The 27275-nt window shown below is 38.7% G+C and overlaps 1 protein-coding gene across 1 annotated transcript in view; it reads left to right on the top strand.

Moving 5' to 3' along the window:
• The window catches only part of syndig1l (synapse differentiation inducing 1-like), a 48458-nt gene extending 22989 nt beyond the window's left edge, over positions 1–25469 (top strand). The window contains exons 3-4 of the mRNA XM_084738088.1: positions 11850–11987; positions 23698–25469. Coding sequence (XP_084594214.1) covers positions 11850–11987; positions 23698–23856 — 297 coding nt within the window. The 3' untranslated portion in view covers positions 23857–25469. The remainder of the gene's footprint in view (positions 1–11849; positions 11988–23697) is intronic.
• The last annotated feature ends 1806 nt before the right edge of the window (positions 25470–27275 follow it).

Raw genomic sequence — 27275 nt, 5'->3', positions numbered from 1 at the left:
AGTACACTGTCTAACCTTTCTCTCCATTGTTCTACAGTTGGTGGCTTTACATTTGTCCATAACACAGTCATCAATCATTTTTTGCGATCAGCAGCAACACCCCTAGTGAATATATCTGGTTTTTTTAAATCTATATATAAGGGAAGTCTCCAGATGATAAACAACACTGGCTACAGATGGCATTTGGCACGTCCCCAGTTTGGAGAAGTGATAGCAGGAGTACTGATGGAGGAGGCAACGCAATGTATTGCTGTGGACAGGGCCGGGAGCAAAATGTATTTTAGCCACCTGTACTATATTTAGAATATTTTTATGGCTTTACCTTGCAGTCAGGCAGCCCTTTCCAATGGGAAACCTCAGCTGATGCTTGCTCCTTAGCTGACATGACCCTAGATATCTTTGATCTTGCCTTCCTTAAAATTTGCATGTATTTTCATCTGCATAAAAACTAGCACTTGAACTAGAGATAAGACCCACCATTTCTATTTGTCTGCCATCTGTTACGCCATCTCCAGTGCATGAAATTTGCATTTATCGGTGCATTTCATATTCACATAATGATTTGAACATGTGGTAGTCCTGCTCCTGTGTAGCATTTCAATAAAAATGTCCTCTTCTCTCTTCTTCTGATTGAACCCTTTTTTTCATCACAGGAACTGCAGTGCTGAGACTATGGCTGTGGGTGTGAAATCAATAGAGATCAGTTTTAAAATAAGATATTTATAACCACCCTCTCCAGCATTTTAGACCAGAACAGGTTTGATCAGAGGGGTTATCTATTCTCACTAAATCTGAGGGGACATGAGCATTCGTGTCTTCATTAAATCTAAAATGTAGTCATGCTGCAGTTCAGTGCACACGTACTGTTCCTTTCCTGAAGGGTCCAGCACCCAATATGAGCCAGTGTCATATATTCTAGTGAAATCTTTCAGTGATATCCCATTTCTCATTTAGCAGTAAATGACAAACCGATCTCTTGGATCATTTCAGTTCAGCAGTAAGCGGGCCTGTCCAATGGATTTTAAAGCTTGCTCCTCTCTGTTAAGTGGGGATATTTATCCCATGGTTTGGTGCATCTCTTTGAGCCATGGAAATGGCAAGCTGCACTTTAGCAAGCTGCACACTTTTCTTACTCAGGAACATAATGGAAATTGTGACGTCAAATAATAACTTTACTCCTGGATGATTTATGTAAATGTGCCAGATCATTTCCAGAGCTCATAAATCACAGGTTGCAAACGGAGTGATTAAAATTAAACAAATCATATAACATTGTATAAATATGAAGATAGTGGTGCACATGTAACAATTTGTACACAAATAAATAAATAAATAAATAAGTAAAATAAGAGATCCAGCTTTAAAACTGGAGATACAGGATTGGAACCTGGTATTACTCTCACTGTGACTGGCTGGTTTTAATACAGGCAATAATCTTTAATAATGGCTCTTAAGTTATCAAACTGTTCTGGTGCTGCTTAAGTTTTATTTGAATCAGGAGTGTTTGTAAGCACAATAGTAAAACTGATCAACCCACTTTTTATACCATTGTTTATACTGTAAGTTTTTTTTGGGTCACTAGGGCTATATTGTAGTTTTGTTTTGTTTTGTTAAGGTTATTTTTTGGGCTTTTTGCCTTTATTGGGATAGGACAGCTGAAGATATGACAGGAAAGGGGGTAGAGAGAGAGAGAGGGGATGACACACAGCAAATGGGCTGTAGGCAGGAATCGAACCAGCAGCCGCTGCAGAGGACTAACAGCCTCAACACATGGTGCGCACGCTCTTCCAACCGAGCTATAGGGCCGCCCCTATGTTGTAGTTTTAAAGGTGCAAATGGTTGCACTGTATTGACGCATTACAAACCTTCATGATCCAGGAAGTACGGTTCTTTTCTGTACAAGCAACCATGGCATCTCAGTTTCTCGCTGGTCACACTTTGACAGATAAAATCCCCTGAATTGGGACACAGCTTATACAGTATGTTACGTTACGTGAAGAAGTGCTGCCCCACATTCAGTGGAATTCTTGAATAGGAAAAGGATGTGAAAGAGTTCTAAAAATCTGTACTGAAATAAAAGTACATTATTAGTCCACAATTACAATTGCAATTACAATTTTTCTGAAAACTATTCAGAGTATTAGTTGCTTTTTAACCCTTGATGTTTAATGCATCATCCATAGCTGCATTAAATCAGTGGGCTTACTGTTTCTCCAAAACTTCAGTCTAAATTACTCTGAACAAATTACTCTGCTGTGTTCTGCTCTGCTCACCTCTACAAACCCAGCCCGGTCTCATTCCCAACTCATCACATACTGACAATTCATCACTGCCCCTTGGCAATTCATGCAGACGTGGACGGTATCCGGTACCATGTCGTTTTTTTGCACCTAAGCCTAACCAAACTGTGACAGTCTCACAACATTAATCACAGGTTAAAAGGCTTTTTGGTATAAAAATGCAGATTTAAAGTTTGGGTATTAATTCAAATTGTACTCATTGTACTTAATTAGAATTTTAAAACTTAGTAGATTGGATAGTGTAATGAATACTTGAGTAAGAGTAAAAGTAAAGACTTGAAAACATGCTCATAAAAGTAAAAATAACCCCAGAAAAACTACTTAATTACAATAATTTGAGTATTTGTAATTAGTTACTTCCACCCCTGGTGCCTACAGTAACCACCTGTCATAATTTTGTATATAAAACCCCTTAAAATCTACATGACTTACTTATAAATTAGGACAGAGGAAATCTTTTTCTTTCTAAAATCAATAAGTTCTAGAATTAAAATTAAATGGTTTTCATCACACCATTTGACAAAGCTGTCTGCCTCCTGTTGGTTAGATAGGTGGTTGTGTTTAAGGATACAACCAGTCAGAGCCAAATCCTCTGAACAAATGCCAGACGTCACCTGCAGTCTGAGGTATGCAAAGTAAATAAATCAGGGACAACTCTTTGCTTTTAGAAGCTCTTTTGTTGATAATAATGGGACTGGACACCTCGCCACCAAGACTCACATACTGGGGTCTAGATGTGAGGTAATCCATAACTAATGGAAAATTGTGTTGTTTATGTTATAATTTATAAGTTTATTGACCAGAATATGAGGCTGAATCGTATTAAAAGCGTTAGAGAAGTCAGAAAAGCAACAGCAACACACAAGGGATTTTATAGAGATAGAAATGCTTTACATTTAAATATTTTACATTTGATCAGTTTATCAGTATGTGAGCATTTTAACGCTTTAAATTTGAAATGTAAAACTGAATGCCAAAATGTCTGGTCTGAATAACAGGTCTAACAGTTAATGATAACAGAAAATGGTTTGTTAGACGTGTTTCTATCAGTCAATTAGAAAATAAGAAATAAAAGACTCTCCTAATTCTTGGTTTTGGATAAAGTTCCTGAAAAAGAAATAAAGTAGCACACTATTGTCTCTCCGCCAGACTTCAGCGGAGCTTCCTTAATCCTTGCCTGAATGGCAGCTCGGAGTATTAAAAAGTGAATAATGAGAAAGATGCTTCTGTAATGCAATGAGTTTTGAGTAATATCAGCCCCTTGGGGATGATTACACGCTACAAATCTGAGCAGTTTTTTTGGGGACAGATGTGTAATGATTGTCCAGCAGTCTGCTGGATTTAGATAGATTTAGGTTTTTTTATTCAAAGACAGACTGGAGGGAGATAAGGCTCTTTTTGCTATGTATGTATAATCAGTGGGCAGTTAGCTTGGGGCTTGTCAGCCTTATATCCACTCTGTCGCTCTCCATTTATCTGTCAGGTCACCTTCTCAGTGGGTGTGAATATGTAATACAGCCTTGTCATATCCCACATTAAACGGCTATAGGCAAAGGCTAATCGATTACCCGCTAAATTATAGATGCTTCTCTTCAATGCAGCTGCCATCTCAGTCAGAGGCACTTATCTCAGCATGTAGGAAGGTATTGGTTTTGGTTGTACTGCTGCTGAAATATTTGTGGTTTGGATCTCTGGATGTGTTTTTGTTGTGTGGAAGGACTGCAGGAGTATGTGCATACAGTCCTAAAGCAAATATTTAGATTGCTCAGATCCAGTCCCATTTGCAGCTTTTGGGTCAAGTGATAGGGTGAGTTTCTTTCATTTTTTAATGCAGGCACATATTGTCTCCTCCTTGTTGAGATAGTGTTGCTGTATATATATATTTAAATGTATTTGCTTTGTGCAGTCGGTATCAGCCCCTTCTTATTCCCAACTTGTCTGAAAACCAATGTTTTATCATCCCCTTCAGCAACTCATACAGACATGCACGGTATCGTTGTATTTGCCAACCTTGAGACCTCAAAAATGAGGAGGATTTTGAATACCAGACGAGGGTTTTTCCGGGGAAGAAAAAGAAAGATTTGAGTTTTCATACATTTTATTTTTTTCAAACAGATGCAACAAAGAAAATCTATATTTTATATATGTTTTTGTAAAGGTAGTTATGGCTAGATTCCACCAGGTGCGGCTGCGTCACATGATGCAATGTTGTTTCATAGGACAAGAATATGTTGTTATTCTTGTCTGATTTAATCGTTGATATCTTAGCAGCACAACACAGTATTGTTTGTGCGTTTCAGCCTGTTTACTGTGCATGATGTGAATACTAAGCATGATGTGTAGTGTTGGAGCCTCATTACACCATCCTAAATTGCACACCTGTCAACAAGAGACCACTAGGGCAATGATAAGAAAAAAACTGTAATATTTTGCTCATTAATTCCCGGCAGGTAGTACATCCCCCCAATGACTGTAATGCATGTTTGAGAGGGCTGCATCATGACGAGGCTCTTATTGTGATCACACACTCTGTGACTGAGTGTCCCTCGGAGCCTCCTGAGTGCGGTGGACCTCACAGGGCTGCTCACCTCAGGCACTTTGTAAATCACCAAGTCTTATTAACTGCACGGGAAAGCTTGTATTTCTTTTCCAGCCCTTTGGTAGCACTGTGTCACGTTGCCTGATGAATTACAAACCCTTAAGACAACACCCTAGTCACATCTGGGGCCATGGGCTCCTGCCCTGGAATAACTTAATATGACCATCTGGAGCATGGATAAAGACCGAGTTCCTGCTGTATCAGGATGCAGATGGTGTGACTCAGAGATGGGCACAAATACATCAAGTCAATCATCTATGTTGCTTATCATGTAAATAAAATACAAAATTCTGAAAATGTAAATGTATTTTATTGAAATGCAAGTGATTTATAATTTGAAAATACAAAAATAAATTCCAGATAAACTTCTATTATCACATTTTATTTAGCCTCAATATAGGTCTGACCTTTACCCTCCTACATTGAAAAGATAAAAATATATCAGAAGTGGCCAATCTGGATATCTTGGAGGATATCTTTGGTCTATAAACTTAGCCAAGTAGATTTGGTGCCTAAACTTAACCAATTAATTTTGATGCCTAAACTTAACCAACTTCTTTTGGTGCCCAAATTTAACTAATTAGCTTTGGTACCTAAACAACCAAGTAGTTTTGGTGCCTAAACAACTTCATCTCCTTTTTCCATTGGTGGCAGTTTGCCTCACCTTCTATACTTTAGCCACGTTTGTCATGAATCAGCAGAGAGTTGTTTTTCCATTGGTGTGACTTAATCCCACTCCTTATAAAAAGGTCAAAAGTCAAAAGTAAATGCAAATTTGCACTTTTGTTTCTACCGTTTAAACGTGAGAATAAAAATGTACATATTCAGAAATGTATTTTAAGTATTTCAAATAAACAAATTCAAGCTCTTAAAGTGTTTTGTTAAAAAATATATCTTATTTTTTCGGCCCAGTAAACTACAAGGGACAAAACACTCAGAAATAATAAAATATGTATTTTAAAGACATTTAATTGAAATACTGCCCATCTCTGGTGTGACTGAATGTAGACTCAGCATAAAACTGCTTCATGAAAAGTGAGAGCCCAGATGACCGCAGATGACTCTTATGCAAAGGGAATTCACTGTCATTTGGAGAAATATAATTAAATGAGAGGTAACTATGAAGAGGGCACAGATCCTAATGAATTCTGCCTGCTCGCTTTCCAAATGACATGTTTTCTCATGGACGGGACACTGTCGCATCATATCTAGTTTTTCTGATTTCCCATGAATACCTGTGAGGCAGTATACCTATGTATCAGCATTGGAAATGTGCTGAAAATGTAAATTTGTGCTGTATTGCATCTTTAATGGAATTTGCTCATTAACTTTGCTTATGCACTCAGCCAAGTAATTGAATTCCCTTTGGTGGTGAAGTAGTTTCTTTCTGCATCCAGATCTCTCTCTATACTTCACCTTTGTGTAGCTGCACACAGTAAAGCTATTAATTTATGTAATTGCAACCACTGGCTTTTTTCGTTATAAAATGGATGAAAAGACAACATTAATTTCTGTGGGTGTTTTAATTTGATTCAATGTGGTCACTGCCTTTTAATGTGGAATGTGTTTGTAGCATGTTTTCTTATATATATATATATATTCAGGCGAGCAGCTGTTTTGCTCAGATCCAAAAGTCGTCCTTTTTACACCATACACGCTTTGATTGTAGTTCTTTATTGACCCAGGCTGGTAACGCTGGCCGTATTGTATAGCATTCCAATGGGAAACAATATATTCACTTTCTCCCTGTAGAGGCGTGTGACATCTAAATGAAGAAGTCAGCTCTCATAACACAAATCTGTATTCATAAGCATATCAAAGAAACATGTACAAAGTCAACCACGACTGTTTGATTCATACATATCCTCAAGGACAATGAGCTTCAGACACATTCTTTGTTATTGTTTTATCTGAAATTTATAATGACAGAGGCTGAGAATGGGCAGGATTCTTTAATAAAATATCCAAAATACACAGGTAAGCACACAATTCCAAATGTGTTATATGGGAAAGCACAAATATTGCAGTGGAAACTGATATTTCTTTTATAAACCTTTGCATACTATCATTATTATTCCAAAATATAACACAGTCAGTACAGAGTACTAGTTTTGCTGCATGTTGTCTGCCCACTGTCTCCCACTTTGCTGTCATATCTTAAGTTGTTCTATCAATAAACGCATAAAAGCTCAAGAAAGATTTAAAAATAAATAAATAAACACCCCTGTAACTTTACTGTTTCAGTGCCCTGGTATAATTTTGGGCAATCATTGGAACTATTAACCACTTTTGAGGAGTCATTGCAAAACAAATATGTTTCTGTATATGTTCTATATTCTGTATATTATATTCTTTTCAAAGAATATTGGCCCATAAATAGATGCTGGAATTTTTTACTCGTTTAATCCAGTATCAGTTGGGCCCTAATACAAATAATGTTGTCTCTGTGCACCTCAAATATACAGTGAAAATGTAACATATGTTCTATAACAGTGATGTTATACTGCTCCTGCTAGATTCAGTGTCTTTGTGTAGTCACAGCATGTAGACTTTGTGTTCAGTGCCCCAAGCCTGTTTTTATTTATTTATCTTGGTGTCATGAGCAAATCATGAACAGGGATCATCTCCTTAGTTTTGAATTTGCAGACATGTTACTGCATCACAAATAAAAAGTACATCAAATAATGTGACAACCTGCGAGACACTCTGTACACAGTTGCGTTTTTCCAATTCAAATATGCATTAAAATTCATTTTTACACTCACGTCACCTTCATATGATTACCTGCCTTCCAAGTACACACAGGAGTCACGGTACGGTTTTCACTTGACATGAAATCAGGGCAAAGACATATCTCTGGGAGGGTAAAGGAGGGAAAGGGTTAAAAAAAAACAAGGGGCACATTTCATGTATTTTGTGGAGGCAGTTTGGCAACAAATAAATGACACAACCCCCCTTCTTGGTTATGCTGTGATGGCAGAGTGGTGAAACCATCCATTAGCTCTTCATTACCTGTCAGCCTGTTGCCTCATGTTGACAGCACCGGCATGCATAGTCATTAGGAATATCTAGCGTAGGGGATGTTGTGAATGAATGACAACATATGCAAACGCTCGCTCATTAAAAGTCAGGTAAAAATTGGTAAACAAACTTCTGTTCACTTTTAGTCAAATTCTCAGTAAATCCAAAGCCGGTTCTCGAGAGCGTGATTTGAATTCATGGATGACATGAGGAAAAGGAAAAGATAACAGTGTGATCACACTCTAATAATTGCTCCATGAGACAGCTCTGCAGAGGGATTGGCAGTCTGTTTTCATCTGGTTGGATCCCCTGCAACCATTTGAAATGTTTATGATTAATGACCTCCCTGTACATCCTGACAGGTCTGCGTGTAGCTTCCTGTACGTGCGGACCGCTCTGCTCTGCACCGACTCCGGCCGACCTCATTGGAGGCTCGCTTGACTGGCTTCCTCTGCTTCTTTAACTTCTCTTTCCCCTCTTCCCTGGTAACCTAAGCCAACCAAACAGCCAGGATCCCTGGATGATGTGTGTTTTCATCCTCTAAACAGCCAGAAGGCTGTGCAGATATTGTCAGTGAGCTTGAAGGCACAGAGCAGAGCCGGGCTGGCTCTGCAGAGATTGCACCATAGCGCACGCTTCAGGCCATGAAGGCAGAATGACATGCAGACTGTAGGCTGCATTATGCTCATGTGTTCTGACCTTTTTTCCCTTCAGCATTGCATTATGAAGAGAATGAAAATGTATCGATCATCTCGGCTGGGGCCTGCGCTCACACCTTTTAACATATTCATAATTAGAGTTTGACAGCACAGAGTGGTGTTTCATTGTGAGTTTAATATACTTGTTTTGTCTTCCGGAGGTCTATTTTTGGATTAAATTAATCCAGTGTTGCCCCTACCATCAGTGGGCAGGGCCCCCCACACATTTCAACCACCCACTTACTAATCCCCACCATCAATCAGGCAACATGACTGTAAGGGCTGCATGTCATTAAAACTAATTGAAAACTGTTTCACCCCTCAAAGCAAATGCATTCCCAACACCCACTCCCCCACCCCCCAAGTTGTTTAACCTTTAATACAAAGCGAACACTGCTGTACTACACTATTTCTCATTGATTTTTTTTAAAAAGATGACTGTAGACAACAAAGTCATGTTTTTTTAAATAGTAATCTGTTGTTCCCAAATTATTAAAGGTAGAAATTGCAACATTGTTGGTAAACACACCATTGACAGCTGGCCCTTCCTCCCCAGCTCAATGAAGAAGGGAGCCCTGGTAGCAACAAAGCAATAAATTGGAAAAACAATTATTTTAAATTAAATTATTTTCCATTTTACAGCAGTTACATTCTTAAGCACAAATAAAGAAGCCATATGTCCACACACGATTTTGTTTGAATACTGCTGAAGTGAAACATAACCTGTGTGTGTAAAGCTTTTTCTACTGCTCTCACAGAGGGAGAGCAGAGAAAAGAGACGGAGACAAACAGGCTGAAGCCCAGAAATGTCTGAAGCACAGCAAAATATGAGAAAGCAAGAAAATACAGGCAGAGGGCAGTGTCCTGTAGGGTCTTTGCAGATATATCCACCACTACACACTTGTAGTGGGTCATAAGTGATGATTTAGAGGGATTATATTAATGAGTCAATACCTTGTTTTTGTTTTTTAGGATAATATTGCATATTATGCCTTTAAATGTATGATATGTAACATTTCCACATTAAAATGTCTAAAAAGGCTAGACATAATAAATCTTGTTAAGTTGTGCTCTTAGATTAACCCAAATGTTTCTATTGATGTTCAGAAACCCAGAAAAATCCATTCCAATTTATTTAAAGTAAAAGTATGTTTTCTTGTTTGTGGAGGAAGGAGATTGTAAACATGAGTAAACATAAACTGAAAAAAACATAATTCGTTACCTCATCCGTGAACATGATTTCTGCCTGAGTCTTGTCAAATAGATTTTTATCTACAATGTTGTTTGTTTAAGTTTGTTTGACACGGAAAAAAACAACTTTCATGAGACGACTCTACTTCAGATACCTTCAAACTTGGCTTTCGTTTTTGTTTTGAGGTGAGACTGCTAGCAGCAGAATTTGCATATTTTACCTTAAGTCACAAACATTTAAATTTACGTTTTTATAAGCTGACCCGCATTTTATTTTTATATTAAACAAGATAAAAAAGTTTCACTCAAAATCCAACAAGGTCAGGTTGCCAAACGTGAGCCTGGAGTCCCCAATTCATTCCAGCTGTGGACCTTTGTTGCATGTCGCTTTACGTCTCATTCTCTTTACTCTCCCCTCTGTAATAAAGGAATTAAAAGGCCCAAAAAGTACAAATTAAAACAGTAAAAGCAATTCCCATGTTCTGTGTTCTTTCGTGCTCTGTTTTGACTTTGCAGCACACGGTTACACACACAAGTCTGGCAAAAATGTTTTTAGAGCAACAACACCCGCCTAAGAAAAACCAACACCTCTATCCAACATTGACACAGACAACCCCAGTCCAGGCCTGAGGCCAACATCATCAACAGCGGGGTAGACTGCAGCTTTCCTGGAAGACTCAAAATACTGTAAAGAGTATCTCTGTATCAACCTCTGTAAGATACTGCGGTTGAGGAGGAAACACTGCAATCTTGAAAAGTTGTGTTTGACACGTCAGTCCAAATCTATTCCGTACACCACAATCACAAAAACAAATGCAGGGATTAGGAGTTATAAACCCACCGAAAATACATACAAAAACAAGGATTACATAGTGGTAATGTCCGACTGCACAATGAAAATGAAGGAAAAGCATTTTCTTTGTCAGATTACCATCTTAAATGTGACAGTTTGACTTTTGGGGACAGCTCACGACTCCACATATTATGCCTTCCCTGATTTCCACGCATCTTTGATTGAAACGTTCAGCTTAATATTAAACCGAATTTCTTTGACACCACAGTATATTGTTAGTCTTGATTTTTTTCATTTATTTTTCATGTTCCACCCTCATGCTGGATCATCCCTCAAACAGGATGATGTGTGAAGGATGCAGCTTAATGGCTCATATAGAAACCGTGGCCTCAATCTGCTATTCTTTTCATTACAGGCACTGTGGAAAATAAATCTCTGTTCTTAGTCCTCCCTTTGTTGTTGGGAAAAATACACAAATGTACGGTGTATGTGTGTTTAAGGTTGTTCGGCCAAATGTGGTCATAACAGACAAAATTGCATTACACACTGATATTTTCTGCCATGGATCAGGACTGAAAATCTGTTATCTCCTAAACAGTATGCAGATGTATGAACGTCTATTCTCTTTAGCTGAAAGATATTTCAGTTCCATGTGAGGAATGTTGCGTAGAGCGTGAAATAGTTTCATAAAGCTTGAGGGAAGAGGTGTGTTTGATTCATAACTTTCTCACATCTGAAATGAAGTGTACTTTCAACCGTAGCTTTTTTTTTAATGCCATCTGTTGTTTAGATGCCAAAATGTAGGGATCTGCATATCTCAAAACTAATGAGAAACTAATGGGCCATCGCAAAAAGTCCATGAATACGAGCTGTGACATTACGTGGAAGGAAATGATCCCACATGCAGTGACTCGTCTGTGTTTTGTTTCCCATTACACAAATGCGTTTCTCTTTTTTCAATGAATACAGATTCTTTCTCCACCAAGTCGACTTCAAAATCTCCTCTACCTGAACACAGTTTGTTGTACTGCGCACAGGAAAACTTTTTCTTTCATCTATCATAGTGAAATCTGCCTCAATCCACCTGTCTGTATTTTACCAGTGATCAAACCTTTCAAAATATCCCTTGAAAAGGCCGAACAGAGCGGTTGAAAGAGGACGCTGTATATTTGTTTAGGTATCAGACATCACCATGTACAGAGCGCAGATCGTGGGTGTTTTGACCTGAATTGTTGTTCCCTGTGCAGACGGACTGCTCCAGCGACAGCGAGAGTGAGGACAACTTCATTGTCGTCCCTCCACGAGACCACCTGGGCTTGGCCATCTTCTCCATGCTCTGCTGTTTCTGGCCTCTGGGGATTGCAGCTTTTTACTTCTCACAGGGGGTGAGGACACACACACACACACACACACACACACACACACACACACACACACACACACACACACACACAAACACACACATTAGAATTTTGGAATGACAGATTTATTGGAAAATACAGAGAAAAAGCACGAGGGACTTAGTTGCATCTTGATAAGTGCTTCTACACCTTGATTTGTGAGGACCTCTCCGTGGTCCTTACAAGTCGGTGAGGTCCTCACAGACTAGGAGACTAGGAGTGTTCAGGAGAAACAAACACTAGCCTCCAAAGTTGTTGTGGTCTGTCACATATGCTGCTGAGCGCGTGTTTGTCGATGTCTAACATAAAACAGGTGCATCTTACCGCCCGCACACACATTTTCAGGTATTGTACACATATAAGCACAAAAACACACGCCCATACACAGCTGTATATGTGACTCACCACCTAAATGTTAAGGGCTATCACACATAAAAAAAAAGTACTGACGGCTGACTCTCTTACTGCCAGCGCAAGGCCACTTTTTACTGAGCTACCCATCAATAACTCAAGGCCAATCTGTAATGGCTGCTTGATGCTCTGTAAACAGGTTGAAAGCCGCCTTTAGGAAGAGTACATAAATCACTTTCAAGGCGTTATCAGTAAACTCCGAGAAAGGAGGTGTTCAAAACACTTAGATGTGAGACAGCCTTTGAACTAGTGGCGGTTTCAAGAGGATTGAAGATGAACCCAATTACAGGTGGACCGACAAATTAAAGGTGATGAGCTCTCAGACACATTAAACAGCCTTGTATGGGCTGCAATTTGGAAAGCAGAATGTGTGGGAATGGATGCATGAAAACATAGAGAAACCTTCACAAAATTTCATTTTTCTGTCTTTTTTTTTTAAATTTCACTTAAACTATCTAGCTGTCTTCCTGGGTTTATTTATCTTTCTGGCTTCCTGTACAAATACTTTGCTTTTGGATGTTGAAGAATTAAACCAAAGGAGTTTTTTTTTTTTACCGTAAAATATCAGATGTTCCATCCAGAGCTTTGGTGCTAAATCCTTTAATGGTGCAAAAATTGGCATTTCAACATGCATTCACAAAGGCAAGGAAATAATATTGCCTTGCCAAAGATATTTAGTTTGATGTAAAATAAAGCCACATTATAATGAACTGTAGAGACAGGAGTTACTTCCAAAGCCTATGGGATTTTAGACTGCGATCTGTCAAGGTAGGACAAGGCAACACTATTTATTTTGAAGCTTTTGCCAATATGTCCTCAGCTGAAGTCATCAGCAAAATGCACATAATGGTTGTCTAATTGATTCCAACTGCACTTCCTCCCTCTTTTCAATTCTCCGATGATGGTGTGTCAGTCAAACAAAGAGCAGAAGGATCACTCCTTGTCTTGCTGCTAATCAATTCTGTCACTCTTGCGTGCGCCATCAATGGAAAAACAGGAAGGGAAATGTTAAAAGGCCATCAGTACACACACACACAAACATGCAGCGTATGTTTAAAAGCACATGTAAACAAACACATGCTAGAGACAGACAAGCCCCTTCAGTAGATTGTTCTGCCTTTGACTGTAAATTCTTATCAAAAGCTTTGAGCATTTAGCTGTCTTATCTGTGGGCGCGAGAAGTCCGAGACAGATTAAGGCAGTCACTGAATTATCTTGTCAGGAGCTAATTTGATTCTTCCTGGGTAATTATGGGGAAGTGATGGCTGTGTTTAGGGATGGATGGCTTTTCTGCCAATCTCCCTCCTTTAGAAGGTGCCGTCCAGAAGAGCTGTCAGGAGAAGATATGGTGGGAGTCTGGGATCGCTTCATTTTATAGCTCAATAACCCACTTCACTGGTCTTCATTTTATTCAATCACTCAGGGAGCGCCCTCACTAAATGAATTAATTCTGTAGGAGTTAGCATGAGGATACTGTAAGTTTTAAGCAGTGCACGATCTGCAGTTTGATTATCTGTGTGAAACTCGTGCCTGTCTGTTCTGAGAGGAGAGTGTAGGGATTTGTAGGCGCACTGGCCTACAAAGCCAAAATACATTGGTCCTACCTATTTGGTCAATACGTAGATACAAAACTGACTGTTATTTGTTTTACAGTAGAAAAATATTGTACAATAGGAATGTGTAAATTCTGAAAATCTGTGTGTAAAATTTGCAGCTTGTTAAGCTAAAGTTAGCATGTGAGGTAGCCACAGCTAGCCGTAACTTAGGCTAAAATTAACTACATGTGCTTCATAAGTAAACAACACCTATATTTTTGATATGTTCGCAATTTATTTTTTTATTTGGAGGAGAAAAGAGAAAGAAAAATGTAAAATAGTCCTGCTACAGGTAACTAGCCTAGCTTAGCTGACTAGCAGTTGCTGCCAGTAGCCTCTTCCTGCATTTATGCAATGCTGACAGAAGGATCAGGAAATGATTATTCTGACTTGGAAACAAATTAACCCAGAAAGGTTACCACAACTGCTATCCTGGTGGTCACCCCAGATTATTAAAATTCGATTGTTTTCTTGTGTTACGTATATCAGATACAAAAGAAAGATACAAACAAATGTATGGCACCTTATGGATTATATGAATTTAAATACTAGCATAATTCTGGATACTACTATAGATCAAGGGTTCTCAAAGTTTTGATAACTGACCAATTTAGGGAGCCAGCATTTGAATGAGGGCCACAAAGAAAACCCCCCTTTAATGATGATGGCATTTAATATTCAATTCCTTGAACGCAGCATGTTTGCAGACGAGCCAGATCATTTTATCTGCTGCCAAGGTCTGACCAAGTTAGAGCTGATTCATTTTTCCTGAAACTTGTTTCCACAGCATTTTATCCCGCTGTGCCTTTTCCCTTCATTCTTACACGTTAAAACCATTGAAGGCAGAACATAATCCCTGTGACACAAAGTGCTACTAGTTGCTATGCAACCATAGCTTTTTATAAGTTGCCATTCTTAACCATCTGACAGATGCTTGTTGGGGGGTGCAGTTTAATGCAGTAGCCGCATAATAAGTGAAAGTATTAAACTGGAATGTTTAAAAAATAATGCATGCATTTCATGTCACTTTGAGAGGCCACAAAAAATGTTTGTAGGAGGCTGCCATTGGCCCACTGGCTGCACTTTGAGAACCCCTGATTTAGATGTAACTGATAGCAATGGCTCAGAGCTATAACTCAGAGCCTGACATGAACAGTTCATCTGCTTGTCATGATGGTATAGAGTTTATATGATAATTACACTGTATAGTTTCAAACAGTAATCAGTATCTAGATTCTAGAGTCTGCAACAATGAATTTTTGGGTAAAAAATTGCCTAAAAAGACACACAATTAAGTTACTAATACTTACTTTTGCACTTTGGCTAACTAGGTTCAAAATTAGAGCACAACTGATATATCGGTCGACCAAAACTAGCAGTGTGATATTGGCCTATCACAGCTATAATGGTCAATATCTGCATCAGCATATACATTGTCTGATATGTGCCTATATGAAAACTTTTTATAGAAAACAATGCAGATTGTCTTCGTTAGATTCATAGGCAGCATTTTAAGTATTTTTGATCCTTTTTTCTTATGTATACATGTATTTTAGTGCCCTTATATAATTTTAGATAATGATGTTTATTGTTAAACTGTATATTATCCTTCCTCCATTACATATCTTTGTTAGTGTTGACCACTTTTGAGGAATCATTGCAAAAAATGTGTTTTTGTGTGTTCTATATCTTTATATTATATTCTGTAGAAAGAATTTTATCACTCCCTAATATCGGTATCAGCCCCAAAAATCACGTATTAGTCAGGCCCTTCTCAAAACTTAAAACCCTTTTTTTCACAACTTCAGTATTTTTATCGATACTGCTGTAGGGCAGCATGACCAGATGCATTATGGGATTAGACAAGGGCAGCAGAGTGAGCTGAGAAGAAAAGTTTAGAAATGATAGCACATCAGCTTCGTCACTTACTCTGAGGACATTTACAAACAAACAGGTTAGCGACTGTAATAGAGTCTGCGGACAGCAAATCAATAGTGTTTTTGTCCCACTGGAAGGTCAAGCCTAGTCAAACAGAGAGAGTCCCTGCACGGCTTCCCAAAGAGAGGGCACCAACGGCTGCACACACACACACACACACACACGCACACACACAGAAACAAACATGCATTCTTCTGCTGCTTTGAATTGCTCATATCCTATTTGCCACAGACTATGTTGTTAATTCTGTGTAACGTCTTTATGGTAAATAGTGCTTTACAGTTTTAGGATTCAGCGTTAACCGCCCACACACCCGCAACCGATAATGACTAAAATACCATGAATATCTGGGGGGAAATTAGCTTGGAGCATTTGATTGGGAAGCGGAATTGAGTTTCAATTATTGCCACTAATAGGGTGAGTGTTTTGTTTGGAGATGCTGATAAATGTTTCTCTCAGCTCTGAGACATCTGTGCTGGGAAGTGCAGGGTTGAGGAGACGCAGTGATTCCTTTCACGATTATGCAAATAAGACTCCCCTGAAGTTATCTTACGGCATACAAGTCATCATAATGGATGAAAATGAATGAGCTAATTATTGTGCAACAGTTTATGTATTTGCATATGTGTCTGCATGGGGGAGGTCGGGAGACAGACGCAAAAAGAAGGAGGGAGAAAGGAGAGAGAGATATGAGGCTTTGTGTTTTGTTTATTTGGAAAAAAAAAACTGTTAAGGGCGCTGAATTGACTCCGGCGAGCACATTGCAATATGAGTCTCCATGCAGCTTCGTCTAAGATGTTATCTGTCTTCCTATGACACCACATTTCAATCATTTTGTCAAGGTTGTGGAGATAAAGCCTTAATGCTTCTAACCATTTTCCTCTCAAGGGGATTCAAGGAAAAAGCTTCACATTGATATACAGCATATACAGTGAGGTATTTATACACAGGGAGCGCACTTTCACCCTGCTGAACTCATCTCATTTGTCCACATTAAAGCTTTATTATATTTAGTCTTTCAGAGTCATGTTCCTCGGGGAAAACCACAACATGCTTTGATTTAATTATTTGTCGTGAAGTGGAGAAAAAGACTGATAAATCAATTAAACCGTTTATCAAATGCTTTCATTGGAAGAATGAAATAACAGGCATGTGACCTTCAACTCCGTTTCCTCCTCGTGATGAAGAGAATTAAACCGCTGTCCATTGTCACATTATGACTCTCTTCAGGATTTCTCTCTTCCTGAGGACCTTGCAGGGAGGGCGTAATACATCCTCAGAAGAAGAATGTGCTCTGTCTCATTTTTGAAAGCAAACTCAAATTTAATTTCCCATAAGGCCTCCATAACAGTGCTTTTGTTTCAGTAATTACTGTATTGACATGGAAGCTGCCATGAATACATGTCCTTTGTCTAGATTTGCTTCCTGACCTTTCAATGCATTTGTTTAAAGACTTTCTCTCTCTGGCTCTCTTTGTTGTGGACTGTTAGACATTGTTTTCTAAGACCTTCTAGGCACTAATGAATCACATGGTGCACAGTGGAAAGACCCTATGTGCAGTTTTTTTCAGCACTAACAACCATCATTGACAAATGGCAAATTAAGTCTTCTCTATTTATTATTTATTTATTCTTCCGTGGATAAACGTGCTGTGAGATGGAGAAACAATTCAGCTACAGAAATCTTTGTTCCTATAAGACAGTGCGAGATACAGTTATAAGTCTGTGCCAGGCCTGCTTCTGGAAAGTCAATTATTTGAAGAACCAGTCAGTTTCTCAATTTTCTCTCAGTGGGTTGTTGTCTACGCATGTGGGAGAAGTTAACAGTCTGTTTTAACCCAAGCTATGATCTTTTATAAGTAATTTTGTTGCTTACACTGTTAAAATAAAAAGTTGCCTTGGGCTGCCTTAAAATTTGAAGCTGATACTGATCCAAAACACAGCTAAAGACATTGACTTGAAGTAATATCTCATCAGTCACACTGACAAAAATTACAAACAAATCAGCTAATAATATCAAGTCAAAAGACTTTATGTGTTCAGAAGTGTTTTGAAAATATTATAAATACTATTAAAGTTTAATTAAAGAGGATAATTAAATAATAATGATAATAATAATGATAATAATAATAATAATAATAATAATAGTATAGAAACTTGTATATTTATGTTAAGTTCATGTGACAAGATTAGTTGATTACACTTTTTGTTTGTTTGTTTTTTACAGTGTATCTGCAATAGAAAACAAATATATTTCTGATAAATGAAAACATGAAGTCAACTAACCCTTAAGTATGTGTCATGCACTGAAAAATGGAGGATTACATTTTATAAACCTGATCTTGTTTCAATAGATGTCACAAAAACTCTACCCTAAATCCAACCCTGACATGGTGACATGCAACATTGTAATGAAACAAGCCAGTTGAAATGAATAAATAGCATTATGCTGTTATTCTACCCAAAGAAATGCAGGAAGGTATCTGTCCTTTCTGCGTTTGCTTTGCAGGATTTTTGCAGTAATATATAAGACATCTCTGTCTTATTACTCTAATATCAGCCAGGCTTACCGCATCGCACTTTGTGTCAAATGTAATTTATGTATCACACTGTATTAACTTGCTAAGAAAGTGCAGACAGAAAGATCCAGATTGTCGAGCCCAGCAGGGATGAGTCTAGCTGAGAGTTCAGTGTCTTGGGCGGCTGCTCTGGCTCAGTTTGCATGACTGTAGTGCAAATGGGAAGAGACATGAATAATACAACATTTTTCATAATTCTAGGTGCAAAGTATGGATGAAAAGGCGTCAGTAAATAAATATTCATAATATTGTATGGATGATGAAATACTGGCACCTGAATTTAAAAAAAAGGTTGACATGTATCCTGTGTGAAAGCTGCTTGTGGGTGCAGATTTAGTCATTTTTGGGCTTAGTGGACAGGCATGGGTCTCTCTACATCTCTTGTTTTTCCCCCTTTTTCAATCCTTGAATAAATAATAAATCATAAAAACAGACTAATTAATGGAGGAGTGCTGATGATGAATTAAGCAGTCTTCAGTTTGGTGTTACAGCAGTGGATACTTCTGTATCTCTTGCCAGATGGTTACATTATGTTTGCTGGTTATCTGCCCGTCTGTATGTCTGTTGCTCCGTCCCATTCAAATTTGGTACAAATGTCCTATTGGACTCAAGGATGAACTGATTAGAGGTCAAAGGTCAAAGTTACATTGGCCACACACACGTTCCATTTTTGTGAATACGATGCTTCAGGAACACTTGAAGAAAATTTGTTCAGATTTGGTACCAGTGCCGACTTTGACCAAAGCATGAACTGCTTGGGTGAAAGGTCGAGGTTACCGTGACATCACAAAACATATTTTTGATCATAACTCAAGATTTCATATGCTAATTATGACAAAAATTTCACACCCCTATCTAATAGGATAAAATGATGAGGTGATGACCATAAATATCCAAAAGGTCATCATAATGTTCACTATCTCTATCTCTACTAATGCTCTCTATCAGTCATGTTTCTCACTGAAATCAAGCATGTCAGTATACTGAAAAAAAAAATACACTCAATAGATTTTATTAGATCCCTCACTGAACTTACCTGCAACTTGACTGGTTAGTGGAGGCATAAAACCTGCAATGCTTTAATTCTAGTTAGCTGCTTATCTGGGTCAGGATCACAGTGTCAAAGAGTAACATCCTTCGCCATCTCTGGGGGAATGTTTATGTGCTCCAGAAAGGACTTTTAGACTCTCCAGTGTGTGTTGTATTTACCTCAGGCTCTCCCCACAGTGCAGTAAGCTATGCAGAAGCGCACTTAAAAAGAAAGGAGCCACAGGGCTAGGTACCTGAACCAGCTGGCTCCTCTCAATGAGGAAAAGCAGTGGCTCCATTCCAAAGTCCTCCCAGATTTCTGAGCTTCTCATTCTGCTGTGAAGAGTAAGGTTAGGCATCCTGAAAAGAAGCCTCATTTGAGCCACTTTTATCCGCAGCCCGAGAGCCGGTGTGCAAAGTCAAAGGTCAAAACAAGGATTTATGTAGAGGCTCGCATCGGTGTTTAGTTTTCTATTCACTGTCACTGTCAGATACAAAATCCGCATCGCTGCAGACGCTGCATCTACTGTAACTAGCCACAATCCCTCTCAACCTCCATCGTGAATAAGAAACGTAACCTCGTTCACTTGGAGCTATGGCGCTGTTCCGTAATGAAAGCATTTTCATAAGAGATGACCGTGGCCTCCGCATTTGAGGTAGAGACCCTGATTACAACTTCATCACGTCAGCTCCATTATCATTAGAATGAATTCAACAGAATAATGAAGGTCATTTCACACACTCACATGCTACATTTTTAACTGTGCTGGCCTGCAGTCAGCACATTAGTGTACCTGATGTATTTGGTTATAGGTACAATACATTATGGTTGTGATTCAGCATTTGGAATAAGATGGAACAGAAATTAGTTTAGAGGGAGACAGTGGAGATAGAAAATAATAATAATAAAAAAAATCACAAAGTCCTAGACATTGTCCCCATAACACTTTGTTCTGTTGTCTGTGTGTGTATTTTCTGCTTCAGTGCTGCCCTCTACTCAGCTATATAAATGAAAACAACAAATCAAAATAGGCGCCTCTTCCCGCAGTTCCCTCATGGCAAACTAGTTCATTCAAAAAACAAGATAGCTGGTGGATACCCAGCATGAGCAGCGCTGTAAACACATCAACAATGTGGCAGGATATACAAAAGAAACTGTTATTCAACCACTGTTCTTTGTTGTATTTTCAATAAAAGCATCCATATCATCTTATCCAGACTAATATGAAACGATACAAGAAGCAAAAACCAGCTTATGTAACCCATCTGATTAATTAATAAATGTCAGTCTGGTAGGAGAGAGTTTACCTTGTCTCACTCATTAATAAGAACCCCAAGTGATGCTGCGTGTAGTCTTAATAATATTAAATACTGAGAGTAGATTCTTGAATATGGAGCAAACTTTTAAAAAAGAAATTCAAATAATTTGTTAATAGCAATATGAATATCAGATCCAACTTAATCATTGGTATTATTATATTTATCAGTATTTAAACACATACACAATGTATGTTTGTGATTAATACTGAGTGGAAACATAACGTTTGTTTTAACATAAAGATCCAGCATGTAATATTTAGGGCAATCTATTAAGAGAATATGGAAGGAAAGGAATATAGTATGTTTTCATTAGTGTATTATAGACTGAAAATAACAGGTCCTCCTCTAAAGACGCCTGTTTCTACAGTAGCCCTGAATGGTCAAACCAAACACTGGGATAAGACCATTTCCAATTTCCCAGTTTGCAAAGCCACATTAGTTTCTCCTACCAGCGGTAATCCCTCTTTATCAATTATTGACAATAACTTAGGAAGTAGCTAATAAAATCTAAGATGAGTGTTTGTAAAATGATGCACAATAGCATCAGCAAACTCTTCATGAACCTATAGAGCTTTAAAGTGTTTCAGTTGATTGTTTTGATGTTATGGTCCACATTATTAGTTTTTTGGTTCACTCTCACCACTCTTATCATATTTTTTAGCCACAGCACACTTCTTTATGAGTGGAAAAGCACTAAAAATCCACTGCACACTATAATTGTAGGTAGAGGTATTTCCCTCAGGAGCTGATGGTGACAAAAACTGAGCTAAAATGAAAGTGAGGATTACACTTAAACTTGTCAGGTGGCCAAAAACACGACTGCACACGGATGCTAATTTTGCTGGAGTCGTTTTCTATCATGTGAGCCATATCAACTTCACTGATCTATAATATGTTAAGTTATTAACATATTATATATTCTTTCTAAATCACGCTATAGATTCAAATGAAAGATAGAATACTAATTTAGTTATCATCAATAACAATTCCTTCATTAATTATAAATGAAGTATGACATGATATAGTTAAGTACTGTGTGTCACTGAGTGTTACCTCCTCGTGTCGTTGCGATTGTTATTCAGCGCACTGATGGATTCTTCTGTTGTGAGTGTGTGCAGGTGCAGCTCTGTGCCTTTTTGAAGCGCAGAAAGAGAGTCATCAGAGAAGGAAGACAGCATGGCAAAGGGCCACTAACATAATGAGCTGAGGAAGAAAATATAGTGCCACTGGTCTTGTTGACGAGCCTGATTCTATTGTTGTTTCAATGAGGTTTTAGCTCAGACAGCTCACAAGATCAAAAACAGCAGCGAGTTTTGTTATTGAGGGTTCTTGTGGAGCCAAAAACCGCTGTAACATCAAGTCTGTCCTATTTGCTGTCTTCACTTGGCTTATACTGCATTAGTATTCAAAGGCAACTGTTATTTAAGCTGACTGGTTAACACAACACCCCGCAGAGGACCTATATGTGCCTATGGTGGATCGTAAAAATGCACTATAACTTTAAATGCATGGCAACTGGGTCATGCTGATGGGGGTTGTTGTCTGAGAAAAAAAAAAAACAAGTATAAAAAGCCTCATTAACAAAGCAGTGTGGACACATCAAGAACCAGCTTTTTAGTGACCTATATAGGTATTCACATTTTTAGCTTTCGCCATATAAGAATTCCTTTCACAATGTTACTTTCCAAACAATGGCTGTCAAAATGTTTGTATGTTTGGTTTCCCTCAGTCTTTAAAGATGTTGTTTTATACCTTTTGCTTTATTACCTTTAATTTTTTTATCTTCATACCTCTGCTGCACTTTAAATCTGATGCTGCTGTGGCGACAGCTGTGACCGTATCAGCATTATGTTTTGGGGCTGCCTCTCTGTCCGTCCCATTCTAGTTAATGTGATATCTGAAGAAAGCTTTGATGGAATTTCTTCAAACTTGGTACACATGTTCATTTCAAGGGTGAACTGATAAGATTTGGCAGAGCTAAAGTCTTAAGTTCAAGATCACTATGACCTCACGTCCACTGCATTCTCGTGTGCATGATATCTCAGGAACACCTTTAGGGAATTCCACTACATCTCCCTTAAGGAGACCTTAAAATACAACTTATGATGCACGTAGCGCTACGAAGGCTCTGGGAAACAGGCCCTGATTTGTGGGGTCAAAGGTCAGTATCACTGTGATTTCACAAAACATGTTTTTGCCATAACTCAAGGATTCCTACGTTACTTTTGAGAAAATTTCTGCACAAATGTCTAATATGATATGAAATGATGACATTTTATATCCAGAAGGTCAAAGGTCAACTTCACATCATAATGTTCTGCAAAAAACTGAGGCTCTCTATCAGTCCTCTGTCAATGTAGGGATAAAAAATATAATTTAATACCTTTAAATACCTTTAAAGTCTTCACTACATATATTATACAGACGCAGGTAAACTGGAACTTGACTGGTTGGCGGAGGCATATAACCACGAGGCGGTAATTCTATTTTTCCTATTAATGAGAAATTATGAAAAATCTGTCTCTCTTATATGTCATTTATCATTCAGTACTAGCAGCTGAAACGATCGTAACCCCTGGTCCTTGACATTTTCGCACTAATTACCATTTTTCAGTCCTGCCATGCATGATGAGATCTCCTGGGTTGCACACGGTCAATGGGCCGATCCCCCAGTTGCATTCCCTTTATTTTTTTTCACACGGCCACAGAAATACTTGACAGCTTCTGTAATTATGGTTCTTTTGAAAAATGGGTCAGTCTTTCTCTTGAGGTCCCCTCAAACTGTATCTAACTTATTTCTTCTCTTGCATGTTCTCCTTTGCAGACCACCAAAGCAGTGAACAAAGGTGACTTCCCACTGGCCAACATCGCCTCCCGACGGGCTTTGTTCCTTGCTGCCCTCTCCATCACTATAGGCACCGGTGTGTATGTGGGGGTGGTGGTAGCTCTCATTGCCTACCTTTCTAAACCAGGACACATATAGCAGCCGCACCTTCCCTAGACACACCTCCAGGGAGCCCAGGAGGAGAACAACCGCCTCTTGGGAACGCCATTGCTGCTGCAGACTTGGAGGAAAGTTTTCCGGGGATGTACAGTTTTTTCCCTTCCGCCTTCCTTTCTTTCCAGCTTTCTCTCCCTACAGGCCCTCTGTCAGCCAAGATTAGCCACAGTGACTGGAGAGAGGTCAAGCTGGAGGGTGACAAGAAAGGGGATAGACAAAGGTTTTTTTTTTTTTTGTGACAGAGAGTAATGGAAGTATGCCATGTTGGAGTTCAGTTTTGCATCCCACTGACTTAAACCCCTGTTGGCTTCATCCTCTTTTGGCTGGATTTTTAACTACCAAGACCCCAGTGGAAACATTGAGAAGAGAAGACTGAGATGATAACTCCTTGAACTTAAGCAATTACTAAAGAGCGGAGGTTGAGAGGGGTTAGAAATCAACACTAAATCACTCTTAAACCAACTCTATGTTGTTGTTATCTGAGCTGCATTTAAAATTGTAGCCTCTTTGTGGAGTCCTGTCTCCTGTCATTGCAGTTAGCCACCCAGGACTGTCTTTAATAGACCCTCATCAACTCAAAATACTCAAAAGACTACAATGGTCTCTAGGCGGACTGGCCACACTCCCAGTTTCTTCATGACAAAGGACGGCTTTCATTTTCGGAGAAACTCTAGAAAAAAATACAGAACTACTGACAATAATTTCAGTCAATGAAGAATAAAGCCCTGACAGGAAAAAAATGATAAAATACAATCAGAGAACATTTTTTCTCATTGTTCAAACTGGCATGAATTGCAAGAATCAGAATGGAGCCTCAGGCCTGTATTTTACCCTGGAGAACCTGTCCATCCATCAAAGACCTGCCCTGAAATCTAACAAAATCTGTTCATGCCAGATATGGTTTGCCTACGTCCATGCCAATGTGCTTTGCTTGTATGTTTGTCTTTTTTGTGTTCCCTGCTGTCTAAAGGCACCTTGATTACTCTCGCTTTAAGGAATGTTCATTTATAGCCTTTTGAAGTAAAGCACAGAAGCAAGGTGGCCAGATGGTCCGAAATTCAGGGGAAAACGGTGTACAGTGCCCCACCCCCCGAAAAACACTGCATCTGGTAACACAATGTGAAATGAAACATCAGCTGTTCACAATGGGCGAGGAAGTTATAAATCAGGTAGATAATGTCATTAAAAAGCAGGCCTCACATATCCTCCAGGGCTGCACATATAAACAAAGTATGGCACTCTGACAGCTCTGAATTTAGCTGTGATCAATTATTCTTTGCATGACTCTAGCTATGCCAGCAGTGTACTGCTCCGCATGATTGATTGGATTTAGAACTTGTTTTTGTCAGATCATAAAAAAGCTTAAATTAAAATTGATCAGGCTGTGAAGGGGTTCATATTTTGTGCAATACTTTAACCCACATTCCCCAATTCAGCTATTAAAACAAAGGGAATTTTAGAGTAATAAAGCACTGAGAACTTCAGTCTTTTCCTTTACACAGTCTTAGAAATAGGGGTTCTAAAAGGGTTCTTCCAAAAGTGCTGAGGTAGAACCTTGCAAGAACCATTTCTGAAAAAGAAAGGGTTCCTCAAGTGCTCTTAGGAACCCTTTTCATCCAAGTAACATTTTTTTGGAAGAAAGGATTGTTGAAATCCTTGAAGAACTCTTTTGCCAAGGGTTATTTGTAGCATAAAATAAAAGGGTTCTTGGCAGAACCCTCAGGGCTGGGTTTTGATAAAACCCTTGAATTATAAAAGGGTTTGTGATAGAACCCCCTGTGTGGGTTCTTATTAGCACCCTTAGAAGGTGTTTCTGGATAGAACCCCCAGAGAGGGCTCTGGGTGGAACCATTACACTGTAGAAGGGTTTCCTTTTAAAACCTCTCATAGGGGGTTCTGGTAAAACCTTTCACAGAAGGTTGTAGGGTTAAACCTTCATATTTGGCTCTAGGTAGAGCTCTCTGAAAGGGTTCCAAGTGAAACCATTATGAAAGGTTCTATCCAGAACCATTTGTTTCCGAAGAACCCTTTTCTTAAGGGAAGAGTCTGCCAAGGATTGTTGAAATCATTGAATTCCTTCCTCGGTGGGTTATTATTAGCACCTTTAGAAAATGAAGATTGTGGATAGAAAGGGGTTCTAAGTGGAACCACTGCACCAGAAAAGTATTCACCTTTAGAACTTCCTATAGGGAGTCCAAGTGGAACTTTTATAAAAGTTGCTACATGGAACAAAAAGGGTTCTCCTCTGCAGCCAAGCTGAAGAACCCTTCTTATTAGCACTTTTATTTCTAAGAGTACAGTTTTAAGAATTCTGACTGAAGTTGAATAAAAAAGACAGATTCACAGATTCTCTGTGTATGAAGGGCTTGTTAATCAGTGACATTTTATTTGGTTTTCTACTGTAGACAGGTAGACGCTGGTTCAAGCAGTTAAGCCTCAAGAGGTGACATTATACACTTAGTTTGCCTGCACAGGTCCACATTAGTCATACCTGACATTTATGGTGCACAATTAGCTCCCCGTAATGGCTTTTTCTGAAGGAATGTGTACTCTCTGGAGCATAGCCCTAAAATAGCACAACCACATTAATTTCACTAATAAGCCACTTTTGCTGTCGTTGGTTGCTGTCAAACCCTGCAAGTAAACAATCCATTTACACATCCTCGGCTCTGTGAACATTTTAAAATAAACATGTAAGTCAGTTCTGTTGTGCTAATGAAGAGTGAACATTGCCCATATTCTCCAGTGTGCTTATGCTTAAATAAAGCCGCAGCGAAGACTCCAAGCTTTCCTTTGAGTTTTATTTTTGGCTGCCTTTATGAGTAAACATCCAGCTGTATTTTTGATTAAAGGCGAGCTGAATGCTGATTGATTTCTCTGTTTTTGTTTGAAGATTGACCTCTTTGAGTCTCTGGTCATCCGAATAACTGTATATGTTTGGCCTTATAACCTCTGACCCCTTCTTAACACACATCCCAGTGATAACTCATGAGCTACGTCAGTGTATGCACACATCATGACCATCACTGTAACTATACTGAAAGACTCTGTACGTTTGCTCTCATCTCTCGGAGGAAGTTTTATTGCTGATAATGATGAACATGCTTTGTGTTATGTAGCGTGTCATTCAAATGCTGTGTTTTTATCCGGCTACTTTGGCAACCTGGTATTGTGCAATGTGTTACAACAGTATGTGGGTTTCAATGCTGTTGTTATTTTCATCTCATTGTGATGAGCTGATGTACACAACCAAGCAACAAAGACGTTTGCCGTATGCATTTCTCAATGCCAGGGTGATATAGTACTCTTTTTGTGTCGTGCTCTTAAGCCGAATTGAAGAAGATGACTTTTTTTTTAAAATACATTTATGTTTGGGGATTTTTTTTTCCCCATATCGTGTG

The sequence above is a fragment of the Lutjanus erythropterus genome, chromosome 15 (assembly GCF_056507025.1).
Source record: "Lutjanus erythropterus isolate fLutEry1 chromosome 15, fLutEry1.hap2, whole genome shotgun sequence".
In the NCBI taxonomy this organism is placed as follows: Eukaryota; Metazoa; Chordata; class Actinopteri; order Lutjaniformes; family Lutjanidae; genus Lutjanus; species Lutjanus erythropterus.
This window is presented reverse-complemented; position numbering and strand designations above follow the sequence as displayed.